This window comes from Coregonus lavaretus (assembly GCF_964263955.1).
Source record: "Coregonus lavaretus genome assembly, chromosome: 14".
Lineage (NCBI taxonomy): Eukaryota > Metazoa > Chordata > Actinopteri > Salmoniformes > Salmonidae > Coregonus > Coregonus lavaretus.
Window position 1 is genome coordinate 24,962,202 of NC_140001.1, and position 24,113 is coordinate 24,986,314.

General features: G+C 41.0%; 1 protein-coding gene across 1 annotated transcript; it reads left to right on the forward strand.

Annotated features, from left to right (window-relative positions):
• Positions 1–677: 677 nt before the first annotated feature.
• LOC311141861 (leucine-rich repeat LGI family member 3-like) lies at positions 678–12,209 on the forward strand (the record flags this gene model as incomplete). Its single annotated transcript, XM_084177358.1, has 9 exons — positions 678–886; positions 4,905–4,976; positions 8,023–8,094; positions 9,682–9,753; positions 9,876–9,947; positions 10,167–10,336; positions 10,433–10,597; positions 10,777–10,867; positions 11,480–12,209. 9 exons carry the CDS (start codon positions 678–680, stop codon positions 12,207–12,209), a joined length of 1,653 nt encoding a protein of 550 aa, XP_084033484.1.
• Positions 12,210–24,113: the final 11,904 nt, after the last annotated feature.

The window sequence follows — 24,113 nt, forward strand, 5'->3', positions numbered from 1 at the left end:
AAATCTGAACAAACTGGCAATTGCTGATTCATGTGATATACAGTACATGTTTTACAATACAAATACACTTTCACATAAAAATCTAACTTGATAAAGTGTTGTTTCAAAAGTCTTATTTCTGATTTTGGTGTCTGTATACTGTCAAGTTGCGAGAGAGAGCGGGCAGTGAGTGTCTGCGGCAGAGTGTGAAGATGCCAGAGCCTCCTCACCCTTCATTCCCTCCCAGCCTGCCAGGCCTGACATCAGCCACTGCCCTTGTTCCTCCTCTCCCCTCCCCCTGCCTGGCTGCCTCCCTGGCCATATTTTTAAGGCTTCTGTGAGATAGTAAATAATTCAGAGTCAGCGGCGCTGCGTACAGGTCCTAACGTGCGGAATTGCAGCCTCGCTCCCGCAGTCTGCGCTCTGACCGCAGCTCTAGGGAGAACACACACACATCCAGGGAAGCTGCTGAGCACACACACACAGTGAATATGCCCCCTCTCTGGCTCTGCTTCTCTCTCTCTCTTTTGCTCTGCTTCTCTCTCTCTTTTGCTCTGCTCTCCAAATCTTCACAGTCATTTGATAGCTCAGCATCATCAATACTACTGCTGCTGCTGCTACAAGGTAACCAGAGAAAACACAACTTCTTGAGGTTCAGCAGTCTTTGTCACTAGTCCCTGTCCATCCATAAAGGAAATATGCTGGATGCCGGATCGAGAAGGGTCCCGGGATGGCTGAGGCTTTTGGCCGGCCTATGTCTGCTTCTCTGCCTGGTGGGGGAGACAGGGGCCAAGAGGGTCCCCAAAATCCCCCGCTGTCCTGTCACCTGCTCCTGCACCAAAGACAGTGCCTTCTGTGTGGATACCAAGGCTATCCCCAAGAGCTTTCCCCCTGGGATCATCTCCCTGTGAGTACAACATTGATCACTCTGTGTGTCTGTTCCTGTATACTCTCTCTGCTTGTTGGTCTATTCCTTGCATTTCATTCCAAAATGATAAAACCAGCTGTTGATAATGTACATAAATACTTACTAGATGGATGATCTGTGATGTCATGCATGGTTTTTACAGATGACATCATCTCTCATGGACTAGCCTGTTGACATGACATTAGGCAAACATTAGGCTACACTTTTATACAAGATCATTTGGGGTTTTACAATATATTCTACTGTGTCTGGTTTCCAAAAGCTTATACTTATACTCTATAAAATCATTGATCATTTGTTTTGTACCCTTTTCAGTTATACCACGGTTATCTTTTCAAAACAACAGTGTACCGTGTCTCTGAAAATGCCATTATCAAGAGAGCAAGATAGTGTTTGTGCTCCTCAAGAACGTGTGTCTGATTTTAAAGAGACCTTACGAGAAAGAAAGGAGCAGGTTCACCATGGCCTGTGTGTTGTGATGGACAGGGATAGATCAGCTATGACATGCTAATGAAAGATGACAAGTGGGCACTTTGTGTCCCTGTGCCTCAGTCTCTCCTCATTCTTGGACAGAAGTCAGGGGGAGCTGGCAGAAATGAGACGTAGAGCAATGGGACGTGCCTTAGCCCTCCTGGGAGAGACACTTACGATAGATTCACATCTCACAGCAAAAGACATGCATGTCCTCCAAGGGATAGTAACCTTACAAAGGTTAGATAAACAGTGCGCACTCTCAGTAAATGGAACGACAATAATGTAATAGATAGATACTGTAGCATAGGACTCAGTATGGTGACATTTTAGTTATAAGAGAATATTGTTTACTTTGATTTTGGTCGATATTGACTGAATTTATTATCTTTCTGTAATTGAACATCATGTTCTTGTATTTAAAGAGCTTGGAGAATTGAAGAGCACAAGCACTACAAGGTGGAGGTAGCTTTGTTTTAAAGTGATGAATACATGAACCTGTGAATAAAGAAACTGTGTCCTAGTTTCAAAAGATTTTGCCTTCCTTGAAGTTCAAATAGTAAGACAGATTGAGCCACATGAGCTCTTGGTAAAACATGCCATGCTGCATGTTTAGTTCTGTCAATAGATTGACTGTGCCTGGGGACTTGGGAGGACATTCCCATGCAGTCTCTGTCCACTCATATTGATTAGGTGGGATGCAGTACCAACATCCATCAGGCCCAGGGGCGGCCTGTTCAATAGGGCGATATGGGCGACGCACTGCCAAACGGGAAAAGGAAGGGATTTTTTTTCTAATCAATTATATCACGGCAACAGTAGTTATCAGTGTTGTAATCTATACGTCTGATCTGCCACAGTGCCACACTGCCACTAAATGTCGAATCAGGCTAAAGTCGTGCTTCAAATGGCTCCCCCCCCTTTTGGGGCGATTTCAGTCAGGTTGAAAATCGCCCAGAAGTCTCTCATAGCCTCTAATGTAAAATCTATTTTTTTCAAATTTCAGAGCCTTCAATACAATCTCTATGGGTGTCTGAGGGCTTGCACTTACGCGCTTTCGTCATACGTAACGTAACGTAACCATGAACGTAACTGAGAAAAGAGCGGATTGTGTCTTTGAAAGAAGTCCCTTTTTGTCGGCGAACAAATGAAGATAAATTGGCAACGAAACAATTAGGACCTCCCAGACCAAATTTAATAATTCAACAGGTTTCTACTAAAGGCGGAAAGTCCTACACCCGAGGATTTTCCAAAAATTGGTACGAACGGAAAAATAACATTGCCACTCAACTTGATGAGGGATACAGGCTAGCTGTCCGCCGCCACAACGATGAGGTTAGTGTTGATAATCACAAGTTTACTGGAGAACTGAGACCAAGTAGAGACTTTGGACAGGGTGGATATGGTATAATAAAGGCAGTTTATTCAGAGGTAAAGATATCTGGAATCGCGTGCACGGACCCGTTCGTCAAACTCTTAGGGAGCTATAAATTAAGCCCCATTACTTACCATATCAGATAAGAGAAATTGCTGCAGCTACATATATTTTACATCCTGGCCCTACATAGTTCACTATTTGCATCACTTACCAAAATATTACATGTGGTCATATATGCTTGGAAAGTGGAGATGCCATAGAACGTCAAAAAAGTAAACATTGCTGGAGACACATTGCCGTTTTGGAGAAGACATCGCGTTTGCTAGCGAAGAGATTTGTTGTGGCAAATGAACTTGGGCTGGGAATTGCCAGGAACCTCACGATAAGATATATGCATCAGCATTGCGAGTCTCATGATTCTATACGTATTGCGATTCGATACTGTGATTTTATTGCGCACCATATGTCTGTTGCAGAGGGATCAGAAAGCCATGAGAACGAGTTTTGATCAGTCATGGAAATAAAAGTGCTGAAAACAAATTGGCTCCCAATGTGAAAAGATTGAGAACAAGCTATGAAGGAACAATAATGGTGTTTTGGTGCAGGTACAGCCAACTAGCGCTAAAATATTGCGATATTGTCAATACAGTATATCGTAAAGTATCACTATGTAACTCGATTTCTTTCACCCCAATCCCTCAAATTAACGGTAAATAACTGAATTGTTTGCCCCACATTTAGCTAAGATGATTAGCTAGCCAGCTAAAATGTTTTATTTAGTTAGCAGTCGCATCTACAATAGTTTACTGTCAATAACAAGTCTCCAAAAATGACGTGGTGTCTCCAATTGTGTTGACATTTTACAATTGCGATGCGCATCCATGAGTATCCACTTTCTGTAGCTCAGCTGGTAGAGCATGGCGCTTGTAACGCCAAGGTAGTGGGTTCGATCCCCGGGACCACCCATACACAAAAATGTATGCACGCATGACTGTAAGTCGCTTTGGATAAAAGCGTCTGCTAAATGGCATATTATTATTATTATCTGAAGAGAGCCCCGAAACATTGTGTGCAGACATTTTATGCAATAAATGAAGTAGGTTGAATCTAGTAGTTCTGATCTTCTGATTGGTCCTGATGAGTTGGGCGAGGTCCCCTCCAGGCTACTGTCACTGTTGCATTGGCTCTGAGTCGGGTTCTCTGTCTTCAAATGTTCAGCCTAAGAGAGGGGATTTTTGTGTGTGTGTGTGTGTGTGTGTGTTTAACAGTGATGATGTGTGTGTGTGTGTGTGTGTGTGTGTGTTTAACAGTGATGATGTGTGTGTGTGTGTGTTTGTGTGTGTGTGTGTGTGTGTCCTCAGAGCAAGAACTCGTGAGTTGGAAGAACTGAGAGGCCTATGGCGTGGGTGTTGTCCTTGGCCACCTGCTGACAAGGCTGACAAGATAGGACCCTTTTGTCCATTGTTATTGGATAGGAACAGAACTTATAACCAGCTCCTGACCTAAATAGATCTTAGCACAACATTTTACTCAACATATCATATTCCATATTCACTATAACAAATATATTTACTACGACATTAGCAAGAACCGCCACATCCTCAGCCGGCTAATCCAGTGTGTGAAGTTTTGCGGAGTGTTTGAGTTAGCTTTGCGAGGCAAAGATGAAACTGAGGGCTCCACCAACCCTGGTAAGCCAACACTTTTGAGATCAGTCAATAAATGCTTCTGGTATTGACTTATATGCTGCCCCTGTCTTCATGTTGTTGCTGGACATATCTTTTTTAAAATGTGTGTAGGTCACCTAAATCATCAGAAAAATTGCCCCCCCTGAGAATTTTTTCAGGAGCCGCCACTGATCAGGCCCTAACAATTCTTATTCCTCCCTTTCAAATGTACAAAAACTAAATGTCTGTGACCAGAAATTTTTTTTCACCAAAAGCTATGCTTAGAAACATGTTATTCTCATGAATATATCAGACTTCACGAAAACGTATGTGGCTGACTGGCAACATACACTTTTAGCATAGAACAACAAGCCCTTCTGCACAATGGGGGTTGGATTTTATATGATAAGCATGATGACATTGACTCAATGTTAGTTGATAGAGCCTGAATGATGATAAGTTGATTGTCTGTACTTCTCAGGACAATGGTGAATGCAGCCTTCACTACGATCCCAGAGGGAGCCTTCTCCCACCTGCACCTGCTGCAGTTCCTGTAAGTATTCATGCATGTCCCATCATCCTATCCTCTCCCTTCCTGTCTGATGTAGCGGAATTAGAGCAAACAGTCTCAACTTAACTTCTGTGGCTTGGGTCAATGAAAATGCTAAACATGTTCTCTCCAAAACACCATCTTCTATACAACAACAAACATTCAGCTAAACCAATCTCGCCTGTTGTCTAAGGCACTGCATCGCAGTGCTAGCTGTGCCACTAGAGATCCTGGTTCGTATCCAGGCTCTGTCGTTGCCGGCCGCGACCGGGAGACCCATGGGGCGGCGCACAATTGGCCCAGCGTCGTCCAGGGTAGGGGAGGGAATGGCCGGCAGGGATGTAGCTCAGTTGGTAGAGCATGGCGTTTGCAACGCCAGGGTTGTGGGTTCGATTCCCACGGGGGGTCAGTATGAAAAATAATGTATGCACTCACTAACTGTAAGTCGCTCTGGATAAGAGCGTCTGCTAAATGACTAAAATGTAAATGTAATGTAAATGGAGGTCTAAACATATACAGTGCCTTCAGAAAGTATCCATACTCCTTGACTTACTCCACCTTTTGTTGTGTTACAGCCTGTATTCAAAATCGATTAAACACATTTTTTTTCTCACCCATCGACCCACAATATCACACAATGACAAAGTGAAAACACTTTTATAGAAATGTTAGCATATTTATTGAAAATTATATAGAGAAATATCTTGTAGAATACTTTGAGAAGCACATTCTGTGGCGATTACAGCTGTGAGTCTTTTTGGTAAGTCTCTTAGAGCTTTGCACACCTTTGTAAAATATATTTTTTTTATTGTTCAAGCTCTGTCAAGTTGATTGTTAATCATTGCTAGAAAGCCATTTTCAAGTCTTGCCATAGATTTTCAAGCCAATTTAAGTCAAAACTGTAACTAGTCCACTCAGGAACATTCAATGTCGTCGTGGTAAGCAACTCATTTTACATTTACATTTTAGTCATTTAGCAGACGCTCTTATCCAGAGCGACTTAGTTAGTGCATACATTATTATTTTTTCATACTGGCCCCCCGTGGGAATCGAACCCACAACCCTGGCGTTGCAAACACCATGCTCTACCAACTGAGCTACATCCCTGCCGGCCATTCCCTCCCCTACCCTGGACCAATTGTGCGCCGCCCCATGGGTCTCCCGGTCACGGCCGGCTACGACAGAGCCTGGATTCGAACCAGGATCTCTAGTGGCACAGCTAGCACTGTGATGCAGTGCCTTAGACCATTGCGCCACTCGGGAGACCAACTCCAGTGTAGATTTGTCCTTGTGTTTTAGGTTATTGTCCTGCTGAAAGGGGAATTAATCTCCCAGTGTCTGTTGGAAAGCAGACTGAAGCAGGTTTTTCTCTAGAATTTTGCCTGTGCTTATAGCTGTATTCCATTTATTTTAATCCCCAAAAAACTCCTTAATCCTTGCCGATGACAAGCATACCCAAAACATGATGCAACCACCACCATGCTTGAAAATATGAAGAGTGGTACTCAGTGATGTGTTGTGTTGGATTTACCCCAAACATAACACTTTGTATTCAGGACAAAAAGTGTATTTCTTTCCAATATGTTTTGCAGTATTACTTAAGTGCCTTGTTGCTAACAGGATGCATGTTTTGGAATATTTTTATTCAATGTTGTTGATCTCATATCACAACCATTAAACTCACAATTGGCCTCATGGTTTTAAAATCACAATTGGCCTTATGGTGAAATCCCTGAGCAGTTTCCTTCCTCTCTGGAAACTGATTTAGGAATGACGCTTTTATCAGTGGAGGCTGCTGAGGGGAGGACGGCTCATATTAATGGCTGGAATGGAGCGAATGGAATGGTATCAAACACATGGAAACCACGTGTTTGATGTTTTTGATACCATTCCACCTATCCCTCTCCAGCCATTACCAGGAGCCCGTCCTCCCCAATTAAGGTGCCACCAACCTCCTGTGGCCTGTATCTTTGTAGTGACTGGGTGTCCATCCAAAGCAGAATTAATAACTTCACCGTGCCCAAAGGGATGTTCAGTGTCTGCTTTTTTACCAATCAGTACCCTTCTTTGCGAGGCATTGAAAAACCTCCCTGGTCTTTGTGGTTGAATCTGTGCTTGAAATGTACTACTCGATTGAGGGACCTTACAGATAATTGTATGTGTGGGGTACAGAGATGGGTAGTCATTCAAAAATCATGTTAACCACTATTATTGAACACGGAATGAGTCCATGCAACTTTTTATGTAATTTGTTAAACACATTTTTACTCCTGAACTTATTTAGGCTTGCTATAACAAAGGGGTTGAATACTTATCGACTCAAGACATTTCAGCTTTGCATTGTTTATTAATTGTAAAAAATAAATCTGCAAACTAAATTCCACTTTGAAATTATGGGTTATTGTGTGTAGATCAGTAAATATTTTTTTTATTCAGGCTGTAACACTAAATATGGGGTGTGAATACTTTCTGAAGGCACTGTAATTAGATAAGAAATACAAGTTGTGAAGTAACATTTTGTTAGACAATACAATCACTATAAATCTCTCTTGAAATAAACTGTTATTGAAAACAGTGGTGACATGGCAGTAGTGAGAGTAAAGTGGCTCTGTATCAGTGTCATCGCCAATGACTGACTCCCTTCAGTTCTTTTCTATTTAAACAATGGCTTATCTGTCTATGCAGATTCAATGGAGTGTGTGTGTTTTAAGATTTTGTGGTTTCAGTTTACATTAAAGCTGACCCATACTATGTATATTGAATACTTGATTGGTGCCTTGAAATTGAATAGCTCTTCCTATGTCCACTCCACACTAATTCAAGTGATTTATTTGTTACTGGAGTTGATGCTTTGTATGCTACTTGTGTCCATTTGCAATCAAGTGTAAATAAATACATATTTACAGTACCGGTATTGATTAACATGTCTTCTAACCTCACCAGCAGTATTTTTCTGGACATTGTGGAAAGTCAAACGTTTTAAATGGAAAGTGAAACAGATTTCATTCCAGTGTATTATAAACAACTCTCTTTCTCTCCCTTTCTGCAGTCTTCTGAACTCCAATACCTTCACTGTGGTGGCTGATGATGCCTTTGCAGGTCTGTCACACCTGCAGTACCTGTAAGTGTCCCACTTTGTGCCCTTGTTCAACCACAGATATATGCTCAACAAACATTCTATCCAAAGAATGAGGTAGTGAGTGGTACATTGAAAGATGCCTATGGTGTCCAGTCCTCAGCTAGACAAGGATCGCTTAAGTAACATTGAATATTGATCCTCCTCCTACTATAGAGACTAGTCTTCCTGCCTTTGTGGGGCCTGATAAAGCTTAGCATGCCATTTTGTTAATTGACGGGAAGTTGGCCATCAGGAAATATTAAGTTGCTGATGCCATCACATTTGCTGCTTTCCATGTAAGCAATGCATTAGGCTCCATAAAGTGATTGTATGGCTCTGGCTGCAGCCCAGCCCCAAGGCTCTGCATCACCCAGCCAGCTCTACCTGAGGTGGCTCCTCACTGTGAATGCTAATGAACTCATATCTTCATATCCAATGCTGCTCCAAATGGGAGACAGACTGCAGGCTGGCTGAGCTCACACTGTGTAAGCCCTGGGATGCCTCACATATCCAGAATGAAGACAGAGAATGCACCTGTAGTCAATTGTCACTTGTAGTCATCTTTGACCATCATCTAAAATGATAGATTCATCATCCTAAAATAAGGAGATGTTTATAGCACAGAAATAGCCCCTCTCTTTTGCTAATGAGTATGTTGGTGATATTATGAGAAATTCTCATGTGTGCATTGTTTTGTAGAGATGAATTGTGGTTGTCATTTGTGTAGTAGAGGTAGTTCACAGAGCTATGTTCGCATGTTGAGTAACTTTAGACAATAATATTTGGCTTATCGACAACCTGTTCGATAGTTAACATTTGCACAGTAACATTATTTTGGTCTCTTAGTGGCTCAGTTCCAAGTCCAAACAGCTGAACTTTGATACAGGGCTCAGACAAAATGTATATCTATTCCTGAACCCATGTAGAGGCACCCTACTAACTATCTGATGACAGGGCAATTTTACCTATAAGTCAATTCTCGATTTTAAGTATACCCAAGACGTACACATGCTACATTACCTTCATTAGAAGAATGTGAGCGGATGATTAATGGTTGTTTTGAACACTTTGCACCACAGCCAGTGAATGGCTGTCCCTAGATTCCCTCCCCCTCTCTTCTTTACCACTTGGCTTATCCTCAAGGTTAGTCCTGCTCTTACTGCAGACAGTCCAGCCAGCAGCCAGGTCCATTCCCATTATAGCTGCTTAAGATTCAGGAAGCATTCCCTGGCAGCTAAATGAAATCTCTCACAAAGTTTGCAGGATATGTTCCCCTTAGTAACAGGCTTTTGAATTAAATAAATAAATAAGGGACAGACAGAGACACAATTCTGAGAAAAGGTTCAATAAAACAAATGTCACACTCTGAATATGGAAAAGAAGGCTGTGTACTGTGCATGATTTACATGGCAATGTATTAAAATGATCTTGATTTAATTATATTGGCAAATGAGCCCCAGTTCTACCACAAGGCATGTTTTTTATTATAAGAATCTTGATCTTGATTATCATGATTGCTTTCTTCAGAAGTCTACTATCTATGTGTGATATAGTATATTGAGTGATCCTGTCTCTCTGTATGCCCATCAGATTTATAGAGAACAATGACATCCAAGCCCTGTCAAAGCATACCTTCAGAGGGCTTAAATCCTTGACTCACCTGTGAGTACACCTTCTGACCTTTTCTCTGTAAATATTAATGGAAGAATACTATTTATGCATTGCATGGACATGTTATGACATTATACATTTTCTTTCAAATTATTTTCTCCCGTCTCTTGTAGTTCTCTGTCAAATAATAACATGCAGTTCCTTCCACGAGAACTCTTCAAATATCTTGATATTTTGACAGACTTGTAAGTACACATCTTTTTGAAAGGGAACATGGTAGCCTTATCATAGGTTTCATCTTGTGATATGTTTTCGAAACGAGTAACTATAAACGTTATTACCGTACTATTACCACGTTATTACAACTTTATTCAGCACTGTAATTTAAAATGCGCTTCCACGAATCCTTACAACAGACAGTTTTCTAAGAACTATGTCATTCTATTGTTCTATATGTTACCCAGAGACCTGCGGGGTAACTCTTTACGCTGTGATTGTAAAATCAAGTGGCTTGTGGACTGGATGGAGAAGACCAACACCTCTGTCCCTGCCATCTACTGTGCCAGCCCATTTGAGTTCCAAGGCCGCAGAATCCATGATCTCACCCCACGAGACTTCAACTGTATCAGCGCAGGTTTGCCCCCAATCATTTTGAAATGAATTAATTTCACAGGACAGCAAGGCAATTAATTTATAGATTGATAATCCTCATCTCTCTCTTCCCCTGTAGACTTTGCAGTTTATGAGACTTTCCCTTTCCAGTCTGTGTCAGTGGAGTCCTATGAATTCAATGACAATCAGTTTGTGGCCTTCGCCCAGCCTGATACAGGGTTCTGTACACTGTTTGTATGGGATCATGTGGAAATGGTCTTCCGGAGGTACCATAATATAACATGTACGTTTCTTCTTTGACTTATGCCTTTTAAATATAACAAATCATGCCACAAGACAACCAATGCATTCAACTGTTATCACTTAATTATAGACCAAGAGATTTTACATTGTATCTTTAAGTACACAGAGGAGACTGAAGTCATCTAAACCTGCTACTTTCTGCATATTTGTTTCTCCTAGCTCGCTCCGCTGTCTACTGCAAGCCTGTGGTGATAAACAACACTCTTTACATGGTTGTGGCTCAACTTTTTGGAGGATCCCACATCTACAAGTGAGACTTATTCCAATTCTTTGTCATAGGCAAAATGTCATTGATTTGTTAATTTTCATAGCCATTGGTACTTTTCCATTAAGACTTACCCCCACACCAGCGGGTCACTAGTGTTTTATGTTAATGTAGCTCTAGTGTAATTGTGTTTCCATCAGAGTATGACACTTAAGACTTCCCACTGGGCACAGACGTCAATTCAACGTCTATTCCACGTTGGTTCAACGTAATTTCATTGAAATTACGTGGAAACAGCATTGATTCAACCAGTGTGTGCCCAGTGGGTTGTGACGAGCACAATCAACAACTTCTGCATCATTCAAGACTGTTGCTTTGTGAGAAGGTGTTAAAGTTCACAGTTATCCATTGATATGTAAGTGACAGCTGAAATGTACCAGTGGCCTTGCTTTGGCCCCAAGTGAGAGCAGGTCCGCCGGAGCCATGGCCCAGTGAGACACGGGTGCCGGCCTTCGTAGATGGAAACAGAAAAGTCTGAACCTTTTGGGTAAAACACTGGGGTAAATCCTCATTGGAAATGTGCCAAAACTGTGTTAAGATTAGATGTTTATGATGATGATTTAGGGATGGCTGACCTGATTGACACCTTCTTTTCAGGTGGGAAGAGGACCCACAGCGATTTGTGAAGATCCAGGACATTGACACCACACGTGTGAGGAAACCCAACTTTGTTGAGACCTTCCAGCTGGATGATGAGTGGTACTTTGCAGTGGCAGACAGTTCCAAGGCAGGCTCTACAAGCATATACCGCTGGAACAGCAACGGTTTCTACTCTCACCAATCCCTTCATCCCTGGCATCGTGACACCCATGTGGAGTTCCTAGATGTGGAGGGGAAGCAGCGTCTCATTCTCTCCAGTGCCTCCCAGCCCCCAGTGGTTTACCAGTGGAACCGCAGCCTGCGCCAGTTTGCCTTTCATTCCCAAATCACTGAGACTTTCGACATTCAGATGGTCAAGCATTTCTGGGTGCGCAACATTCTCTACCTCTGCCTTACACGCTTCATTGGTGACTCCAAGATTCTCCGCTGGGAGGGGCAGCGCTATGTTGAGATTCAGACCCTGCCCTCACGTGGCTCCATGGCTGTGTATCCATTCACTGTGGGCCCCCGCCAGTATCTCCTCCTAGGGAGTGATTTCTCTTTCTCTCGAGTTTACCTGTGGGATGACCTCACCCAGCTCTTCCAGCCCTTCCAGGAGCTCAACATGAGAGCACCCCGGGCCTTCAACTTGGTGTCTGTGGACAACAAAGACATCCTGCTGGCAGCCAGCTTCAAAGGCAACACCCTAGCCTACCAGCACCTAATAGTGGATCTCAGTGCTAAATAGACCAATCCAGCCGAATCTACAGTGTGAGACCATTCATTAGCTTGTGCTGTTCTTGTGGAGAAGCCATCTAAGCCATGCAACTAAATGCCTGTTAGATTGGCAAATTTTTTTTGAAGAGAGTACTAATCAACAGGAAATGCATGATATCTTCTGATGTCTCTGATTGAATAAATGAAAACAGAACATATCACCATAATTAATACAGGTTAAATCACTATGCAACATCACTACTAACTAGTACTACTATTCATTTCTGCTATATGGGAAATATAATGGGAGGTGCCATTGCAGATATAGTACAAATACAAATATAAGTAACTTCAGATTATGTGAAAAGCATGTGCATCTACTGAACTGTTTTCTATTGAATGTTATAAAATCCTTTAGTTCATGCATATCAATATAGGAAAATAACTGTTCACATCAAATAGAGTTGGACATTCTATGAAATGATAGTTAAGATATTTTGTTCAAAGCAATATCTACTGTAATCTGCATGCCATAATGGTCTCTTTACAGTAGATTATCTTTTATAAAAATGATTCTGTATAAATGTTATAATGCTTCACAGGTAATAATAGCAATAGGTGTTAATACGTTTCTCTCTATGTTGTTGATCATGATTGATACCAATATATTTTTGTTTAATTACAATGCACGTACACATGTACAGATTTTCCTAAATAAATGTTTGGTTAACATTTGCATTTTAGTCGTAACTGAATAGAACTGGAAGGTTATATCAAGCTCCTGTCATTACCATATATATATATATATATACTGTCTATAGTGTACACTTTGTATGTTGTGCCTTCTACTATTTGGGGCAGTCAATTCCCCCAAAAAGTTGATTCCCAATTTGAATGTCTAAGAATTTAGAATTAGTTAAAATCCAGGCTTTAACTCCTCATGTCTGCATTTGCCAAACATTCACATTTTGTCAAAGATTATCCTACCTAGAGAATGTTTCAACATGGAAATGCTGGCCAAATCACTGTGCACTTTGAATCTACATAACTGATACTGTAGCTTGTCTCCAGACATTTTATGTTATTCTCATATATGCATTGTATGTAGCTTTACACTGTATGTAATGTATCCATGCATCTATTGTAAAACACTTGCAATAAATACATTTCAACATCAGTAATTTATTTATTTACTTTAAAGACCATTATATAATTTCATTTTCACTATCTGTGATTGGCCTTTACTGCATTTGTATGGAGAAAAGTATTACTCTTTATTTGTATTTAGTTATTTTATTAGGATCCCATTAGCTGTTGCAAAAGCAGCAGCTACTCTTCCTGGGTTGCACACAAAACATAAAACATGACATTATACAGAACAATAAAAGACAAGAACAGCTCAATGACAGAAGTACATTTAAAATAAGAATATAGAAAAGTGCTATACTGACAGAAAACGAAGAAAACGGAGACCTATACTATAGGCCCACATTCAGACACATCTATCAATTTCATGCTTGCATACATACAGTACATCAGTTTACATACAAGTTATATTTAGGTCAGATAGGGGAGAGGCCTTGTGCAGTGATGTATTTGTTTTTTAAAGCTAATTTTACTGTTTGCTTGGGTAATTTTAGATGGAAGGGAGTTCCATGTCTCTATACAATACTGTTCGTTGCCTTTAATTTGTTTTGGACTTGGGGACTGTGAAGAGACCCCTGGTGGTATGTCTGGTGGGGTAAGTATGTCTGTCAGAACTGTATGTTATTTGATTGTACAGACAATTCTTTATTTTCAACAAAGTAATATTTCTCAAACAAACAAGAAGTGACGCAGTCAATCTTTCCTCTACTTTGAGCCAAGAGAAATGAATGCATCATGTTGATATTAGCCCTCTGTGTACAGTGAGGGGCAAGGCATGCAGCTCTGTTCTGGGCCAGCTGCAGCTTTCCTACGTCATTTTCCTACGGCAATAGTCAAGATGTGATAAAACCAGAGCCTGCAGGACTTGTTTGGTCGAATGTGGTGTTAAAAAAGCAGAGAACATCTTTATCACAGACATACTTCTCCCCATATAATATGCCATTTAGCAGACACTTTTATCCAAAGCGACTTACAGTCATGTGTGCATTCATTTTTACATATGGGTGGTCCCGGGGATCGAACCCACTACTCTGGCGTTACAAGCGTCATGATCTACCAATTGAGCTACTGAGGACCACCCATCTTTACAACAATATAATCAATATGATTTGACCATGACAGTTTACCTTCTAAGGTAACACCAATACGTTTTTATTTATTTTTATTTTTTATTTAACCTTTATTTAACCAGGTAAGCCAGTTGAGAACAAGTTCTCATTTACAACTGCGACCTGGCCAAGATAAAGCAAAGCAGTGCGATAAAAACAACAACACAGAGTTACATATGGGGTTTAGTCTCCTCTACTTGCTCAACAGCCACATTATTATTATTATTTTTTTTTCAGGGGGTAGATCAGCTTAATATTGCAGATAGATTATAACTTCCATCAATGTAATTGTCTGCATCACTTCCAATCCCTCATGTTTTATATATATACAGTGAGGGAAAGAAGTATTTGATCCCCTGCTGGTTTTGTACGTTTGCCCACTGACAAAGAAATGATCAGTCTATAATTTTAATGCTAGGTTTATTTGAACAGTGAGAGACAGAATAACAACAACAAAAATCCAGAAAAACGCATGTCAAAAATGTTATAAATTGATTTGCATTTTAATGAGGGAAATAAGTATTTGACCCCCTCTCAATCAGAAAGATTTCTGGCTCCCAGGTGTCTTTTATACAGGTAACGAGCTGAGATTAGGAGCACACTACACAAGGCTGGAATGGGCTACAAGACCATCGCCAAGCAGCTTGGTGAGAAGGTGACTACAGTTGGTGCGATTATTCGCAAATGGAAGAAACACAAAAGAACTGTCAATCTCCCTCGGCCTGGGCCTCCATGCAAGATCTCACCTCGTGGAGTTGCAATGATCATGAGAACGGTGAGGAATCAGCCCAGAACTACACGGGAGGATCTTGTCAATGATCTCAAGGGAGCTGGGACCATAGTCACCAAGAAAACAATTGGTAACACACTACGCCGTGAAGGACTGAAATCCTGCAGCGCCCGCAAGGTCCCCCTGCTCAAGAAAGCACATATACAGGGCCGTCTGAAGTTTGCCAATGAACATCTGAATGATTCAGAGGAGAACTGGGTGAAAGTGTTGTGGTCAGATGAGACCAAAATCGAGCTCTTTGGCATCAACTCAACTCGCCGTGTTTGGAGGAGGAGGAATGCTGCCTATGACCCCAATAACACCATCCCCACCGTCAAACATGGAGGTGGAAACATTATGCTTTGGGGGTGTTTTTCTGCTAAGGAGACAGGACAACTTCACCGCATCAAAGGGACGATGGACGGGGCCATGTACCGTCAAATCTTGGGTGAGAACCTCCTTCCCTCAGCCAGGGCATTGAAAATGGGTCGTGGATGGGTATTCCAGCATGACAATGACCCAAAACACACGGCCAAGGCAACAAAGGAGTGGCTCAAGAGTGGCCTAGCCAGCCTCCAGACCTTAATCCCATAGAAAATCTGTGGAGGGAGCTGAAGGTTTGAGTTGCCAAACGTCAGCCTCGAAACCTTAATGACTTGGAGAAGGTCTGCAAAGAGGAGTGGGACAAAATCCCTCCTGAGATGTGTGCAAACCTGGTGGCCAACTACAAGAAACGTCTGACCTCTGTGATTGCCAACAAGGGTTTTGCCACCAAGTACTAAGTAATGTTTTGCAGAGGGGTCAAATACTTATTTCCCTCATTAAAATGCAAATGAATTCATAACATTTTTGACATGCGTTTTTCTGGATTTTTTTGTTGTTATTCTGTCTCTCACTGTTCAAATAAACCTACCATTAAAATTATAGACTGATAATTTCTTTGTCAGTGGGCAAACGTACAAAATCCCTGTAGCTCAGTTGGTAGAGCATGGCGCTTGCAACGCCAGGGTTGTGGGTTCGTTTCCCACGGGGGGGCAGTATGAAAAATGTATGCACTCACTAACTGTAAGTCGCTCTGGATAAGAGCGTCTGCTAAATGACTAAAATGGGATCAAATACATTTTTCCCTCACTGTAGCCTCATTATTGTTATTTTATTTTGTTACTTTTTATTTTATTTTTTACTTTAGTTTATTTAGTAAATATTTTCTTAACTCTATTTCTTGAACTTCATTGTTGATTAAGGGCTTGTAAGTAAGCATTTCACGGTAAGGTCTACACCTGTTGTATTCGGCGCATGTGACAAATACAATTTGATTTGATTTGATATAAGGCCATCAGTCAATTGAAATTAATTCATTAAGCCCTAATATATGGATTTCACATGACTGGGCAGGGGCGCAGCCATGGGTGAGACCAGCCAATCAGAATGAGTTTTTCCCCACAAAAAGGGATTTATTACAGACAGAAATACTTCTCAGCTTCATCAGCAGTCCAGGTGGCTGGTCTCAGACGATCCTGCAGGTGAAGAAGCCGGATGTGGAGGTCCTGCGCTTGCGTGGTTACACATGGTCTGTGGTTGTGAGGCCAGTTGGACATACTGCCAAATTCTCTAAAATGACCTTGGAGGCGGCTTATGGTAGAGAAATGAACATTCAATTCTCTGGAAAAAGCTCTAGTGGACATTCCTATAGTTAGCATGTCAATTGCACATTCCCTCAAAACATGAGACATCTGTGGGATTGTGTTGTGTGACAAAAAGTAACATTTTAGAGTAGTCTTTTATTGTCCCCAGCACAAGGTGCACCTGTGTAATGATCATGCTGTTTAATCAGCTTCTTGATATGCCACACCTGTCAGGTGGATGGATTATGTTGGCAAAGGATAAATGCTCACTAAAAGGGATGTAAACAAATATGTGCACAACATTTGAGAGAAATAAGCTTTTTGTGGATATGGGACATTTCTGGGATCTTTTATTTCCGCTCATGAAACATGGGACCAACACTTTGCATGTTCAGTATATATCTTTATGTGCACCAACTAATATCATAGGCTAATTCATTTGGGTTTCAACACCTGAGGAAGTGGAAACTCAAAACACATCAACTAGATCGCTAACTCTAAATATAATACCCACTGCTAGTAGCCATGTATTCATCCAACAGTAAATGTAATGTCCTAAAAAAACTTTGCAGTTGTAGGCTACTACCCACATTTCGCATGCGCTTCGCTCCATATCTCAAAGCCATATCAAATATCTTGGTTGTAATATAGTTGCTATTGAGCTGAATATTGAGAGTTGAGAAATACTAATTATACCTATAGGAAGCTGAGACCCTCATCTATTCGACAAGGTCAAGGGGACAAAGCTTCCAAAGCTGTGTTCTTCCCGCAATTGCATTTTTTAATGTTATTCGATCAGAGCACATTTTTTTGTCTTGAGCGAGAGGAGAGTGGCACGCTCATCACAGCAGCAGGCCCCAGCGAGGGCACAGGCACAAGGGAAGGGCATGAAACTTTGACTACAGGAATCATGAGGATAATGCACTTTACCATTTCACCAAATCATGGTTTTAGCTGCCCAAAAAATAGGACGTTTTGAGTGAACTAACAATGCAGAATGTGCTCTTTCTATTTTTATAGGCAGCCTTTCAATTTTTTATGATCGATGATTTTGGCTGTCTAACTGATGACAGTCAAAGCAGGTCTCTTTGCTGATGCCGCATTTGACTTTGAATGTGAGTTTGTGTGACTTCAGCTTTTTTGGAAGTTGAAGCACATTTACAGCATTTCTACACAATTTAAAATCTATAAAATGCTATTTGGAGAACAGGAAAATCAAACAAAAATGACACCAGCCATTAACACTGCAATATTGGGCTCCCGAGTGGCTCAGCGGTCTAAGGCACTGCATCGTCCGGGTTTGGCCGGTGTAGGCCGTCATTGTAAATAAGAATTTGTTCTTAACTGACTTGCCTAGTAAAATAAAATAAAAAATATTAGGTTTAAAGGTCTGTGGAACGGCATATACAATGTCAACCACTGCTCAACCTCATCATAAATTGACTAATTTACTTGTGGAACAGCGCATACAGTGCAACCTGAAATAGATGCATAATACATGCTAACAAGGTCGACTTCAAATGCCGACATCCATAGGCGCAAATTAGTTTCAAGTTTGGGGAAGCAACTATTCCTAGTGTGAGCACAGTGACATAGAGTAGGCCTAATCCAAGGCCGGATTACCGAACGGGCATGTTCGGGGGGGGTGCCTGGAGGTGATGATTGCAAAATGTGTAGAACTGCAGGAAATTAGCTGTAAAACTACATTTTCTCTCAGCCTCATTGCAAAATGTTTAGTATTGCAGGAAATTTGCTAAAAACTGCTAAATGGTCTCTTAGCCTCATGACAAAATGTGTAGAATAGCATTATAAAACTGCACATGTTTCTCCCTGCACCCTGGATATTGGTGTCCTGGGGCCCCAAATACGGTAGTCCGGCCCTGGCCTAATCAAAGACCTTTCTTCTCCTTTCTTTGCACTGGGAAAAATGTGGCCTTTTATAAACACATTTCATGTAATTTTACTACACTTTATATGACTGGAGACATAAGCAACATATTTTTAATATGACACAAATTAGTAGCCTATTCTGCTGACACTGACAAACAGATCAGTAAAAACGACCTTGTCTTGAATGCAACCATCTAATCTAGGCCTATGAAAGCTGGAGACACAAATTGTACAATATGATGTCCCCAAATAAAACGTTGGTACTGATTCAATGATAAAGACAGTGAATATGCACACACTCACCAAGGCTATCTATATGGCTGCTCTCCGCTGGTGCCAATAAGATAGGCTACTGTTCGCTCAATTGGTAGTTGAGAATTTTGATAACTAGAGGCAGATTCAGTGGTGTGTATTCATGGATCCAGATTTACCCAAAAAGTTGACCAAGAAAAATAAAAAACATAAAATATTTGATCTTTCGTCTCTCTGTGTTGTCATAATTTTCCTTCAATTTGCAAGAGGCTGAATGTACTGTATCACGCTGTATCTCACAGCGTCCCTCTATCTGTATGTGTAGGCCATCTATCTGATGCGGTCTGGTCATAAGGAGTATGACATTGTTGCCGCCCATAGCATGTGGTCCTCTGTAGCTCAGCTGGTAGAGCACGGCGCTTGTAACGCTAAGGTAGTGGGTTCAATCCCCAGGACCACCCATACACAAAAAAAAAAAAATGTATGCACGCATGACTGTAAGTCGCTTTGGATAAAAGCGTCTGCTAAATGGCATATTATTATTATTATTGAATGCAAGGGAAGCCAGCGAGCATTTGGCCTCCCTTGATAAAAAAAAGTATAGATATTGTTTTTACTACTTGCACGAATGGATTGATCAACATTTTTAAACGAGTATTTTTCCATATATAGACATACCCTATGTGTTTTAATAAAACCAACTGAATGTACTGAACTTGTCTGATGCTTTAAGCATGCTGTTTGATTAAATAATGAAGACACACAAATGACTCAAGAGGGAGCCAGAGATCAAGATAGCCTAACCAGAAGAAAAAAAAACTGTTCCCGACCCTCCTTCTCCTGCTGCTGCTGGCCTTCGCAGATTCTGCTGTTATGCTCCTGAAGTTGCCGGTAATAGGCTACACCAGCGGTCGGCAACCTTTTCCATTTGGAGAGCCAATTTATCTTACCATTTATACCAATCTGCGTGCGTGCCAGTTATGGTTTCAAATCAAATCAAATGTTATTTGTCACATGCCGAATACAACAGGTGTAGACCTTACCGTGAAATGCTTACTTACAAGACCTTAACCAACAATGCAGTTCAAGAAATAGAGTTAAGAAAATATTTACTAAATAAACTAAAGTAAAAAATAAAATAAAAAGTAACACAATAAAATAACAATAACAAGGCTGTATACAGGTGGTACCGGTACTGAGTCAATGTGCGGGGGTACAGGTTAGTCGAGGTAATTTGTACATGTAGGTAGGAGTAAAGTGATAATAAACAGTGAGTAGCAGCAGTGTAAAAACAAATGTAAATAGTCCGGGTGGCCATTTTCATATGCACATTTTCGTGGAACAGTTTCATTTAATTTATAATAGTCTTTGTATCGCAAAATCATTGTCTGTGGTTAATCTACATTCTATCTAAATCTAAATGAAAATTATACAAATCTAAAAGTAACTCTTATTGCCATTGCCAACTATGTAATAGTAACCTACATAAAGCCAACACATAAAAACATTGCAGCCTGCAGGTAGGAAATATCAGGATAAAAATAAATATCCTATAAATTACATTGGCTACGCATGGCCTGTCTGCAACTACCTTGAAACATTGTATCAACTGGGTTGCCCCAAAACTTGAGCAAGCAAACTTGAAATGTATTAAATATTATGGGCCCTCAGAGTTTCCCATGCCAGTGAGCTCCGGACAGACACAGGTGTAGGCTATTTGTGCAAGGGATAAGAAGTAATTAGGTATTTTATGACGTTTCCACTGGATCAGAGCATTACATTTTTCGCTTTCATGCCGAGTGGTTATCAAAAGTGAGAGAGCTGGAAATACTGTTAAAATACTTTGAGGAACTATTGTCATTCTCAATTGACTTCATTTACTTGCTGTTTGAGGTGAAAAAAAAATTACTTTGAGAAGCTCCACCGCTCATTAGTGGTGGTGAATTAAGACAATTAGAAATACTATCAGACATCCCCAAATGGGCACATTTATAGGCTTACATTTGCACGCAGGCCAGGTAGACTAGTCCTACTTCTATATGTGTAATCAGGTGCACGTCCTTACTCAACATTGACAGGAGCGTTTCAAACAAAAGATTATGAATAAATTGACAAATATCGTAAATGTAATGAAATAAATAAAAACTCACAAGTGTAGCATAGGTTGTGAGTTCTGCAAAACACATGTTCACTCCGACAATGAGAATAAATTACCATAACCAAACAAACATTGCAGATTAGAAAAGATGGGAATTAATGGTAAATGTAGGTTACTACTGGTGATGTAAACAATGAATACCCACGAAATGGCGGGAGAGAGTGCATTCTGGAGAGACACGTGCCTTGTGCATCTGAGCCACAATCCCCATATTCTTGGACCATGGCATCCCTGTGGCCTCCTCAATGGATTAGTCCATTGAGACAGGCGCAAATCACACAGGTGTCTCGTGTGCATTGCGGCCCGTCATTCAGGGCAGGTGGGGCAGAGCCCTGAATGATGGGTCGCCACTGCACACAAGACACCTGTGTGATTTGCGCCTGTCTCAGTGGACTAATCCATTGAGAAGGCTGCAATGTTGTTGCTTGTTTTGCATGTTATTTTGGCATTAATACGTGTCACATGTCAGTTTGCAAACATAAAAAAGAATTATCATTGAATTAATAGAGCCGCATACAAACATGGTCTCTTTTTTGCTTTCTTGAGTAAGGCAGCTCCAAAATGCAAGTGTTTCAGCCTAGCTCAGTGCTTTCTGTGGTGGTGGGGCAGCCAGCAGAAAATACAGAGCATAGGGGTTAGTAATGTTCTCTAGTTGTGCCGTGATTGGCTCAGTGTTCTGTCACTCATGGGGACACTACGTCACAGCAAATTCTATGGGGAGAGCTCGACAATTCAAGCCCCTTGGGTGCTGCCATAGATTTACATTAGAAGTGCCCATCCAAGAAGGCTCAAGGTCATTGGCCACAAATAAAATGACGTCAAATCATGTTATATCTACCGTAGCTTTGATTGGACTGATCATGTCAACATCATACTTTCAAAATCTTAGCTAGCAAGCTAGACAAGCAGTCATCATCATGAATCTAGTCGACAATCTACTGGCAAATCCTTTTCAATCCTTGTCATATGAAGAGAAGTTATAGATAAAACGTATCGGTGCTCATCGGCCATTGGACATAAGCATTACACAACAAGTTGGAAATCGCAAATTCAACAATGAGTGGTTTGGAAGGAATCAGTGGCTAACTGCAAGCGTTGCAAAGCAATCACTAGCCTGCTATTCAGTTGCGTGGGTGTGTGGTCCAAGTCTGGGTTTAAGGGTCTCTTTTCCAAGCTTAAAAGGATAAACATTCACATACAACACCATGGGCCAGAAAATGTTGAATACATTGGCCATGCTGTCAATCCAGCATGACTTCTGCCGCGTTCAAAACATCTGAGAACTCGGAATTAAACGAGCTCCTACTGGGAAAATACTTTTGAACGGTCATCCAAGTTGGAATTCCAAGTCGGGAACTCAGGCCTCTTTCTAGAGCTCCGACCTGAAGATCACTGATGTCATGATTCAACCTTGTTTTTTTCAGAGTTCACAGTTGTCTTGAAAGCACCATAAATCCAGAGAATGCCAGACTTAGATGACAAAGTTTGATGACAAAATTTGCCCACAAAAAGGGCCGCCGCGCCACCTTCCTGTTCAAGTGAGCACAGAACAAAAATGTATTGTATGCTGCTGCATAATGATGTAATATGCCAGGGAGATATTTATACTGTAGCTAAGAAAGTACTACTAAGTGTATGTTGTGTAGTAAGCTGTTAGAAGCCCATGTGCCTCACCCTAATAACTTGGTCCCTTTCCCCCTCTTAACTTAGCCTACTTTTCTGACTTTGTGGTGCACATAGCCTGTTTTAGAGAAATGTAATCATCGAATATTGTAAGAGCTTTCATTGTCTGCTTATATGCCCCCTTTATTTATCCTACGGTTCTGACTTGGTGTACAGGGGGAATACTGTAATAACGGCCCATGTTCTGAATTCTGTCTCTGTACATTTCAAAAGTGCTGAACAAATAGTTATGTTGACTATGTCCTTCCTAGCTCACTCGTTGTCTTAATTGAAATTGTAATTGTCAGTCGAAACCACATTTGTTTAAGCAAGTCAGCCATATCAGCTATGTTTTTTTAAAAGGCAGTAAATGAGACTGAATGAACTGTTGCACTGCCAGACAAGGCTCCACTGATAGCCAGGTGTAGCTGTGTTAAGGATTCACTCCATAGTGCTGAAAAGAAAGCTCTGCTGTTGGGACAGCTTTATGAAGGCCCTAACAGTTTGTGGGCACCGTTTGATACCGCTATAGTGCAATATCCCCCTTTCCCTTTCCATATTAATTTATTGTTTAGTGTTGTGTTGTGTTGTGTAGTGGCTTTGTTGGCATGCATCCCAAAAAATGTTTTGGAGTTTGCCCCACCAAGATTTACATGCTAAAATCGCCACTGCTCGTGTCATGAAAATAATGTATCTATTTACGACTGCTCCACAAAAAGAATGTCATGTTTTCAATACAGACCCCTTTTGTCATACAGTAGACTATTCCATATAAGGCACCCAGACCTTATGAAAGTTGCACAGTATACCCTTAACCTTGTAATAAATCAAATCTAGTGATACATAACTTGACATTTCTGCCATCCATTGTGACATTGAGGGAGGATAACCAACCTTCCAATTAATGGCAATGCATTTCTTAGCCGCTATAAATGCCTGGTTACACAGTTTCTTCTGATAACAGTCTCCAGTATCAACGTTTCCAAGCAAACAAAAATAGCGAGAAGGGAGAGTCTGTAGACATGCTGAGATAAAAGAATATATTCTTTACCAGAATTCAGCCAGTCTTCACAAGATCATAACATATGCAAATATGTCCCCTTTTGCGTTTTACACTTCCATCAGAGGAATTACATTATGAGTGTATGATATTCAGTTTCATTGGTATATAGGATGTTCTATGGATGGTCTTAAACTGCAGTAATTTGTCTGAGATTATATGAATATGACAGGGCATTCAAACATATCTGTATCCATTCATCATCATCAATATTGAAACTGCAAAACAGCCTACCCGACCACTCTGAGGTGTCCGCCTGGTCCT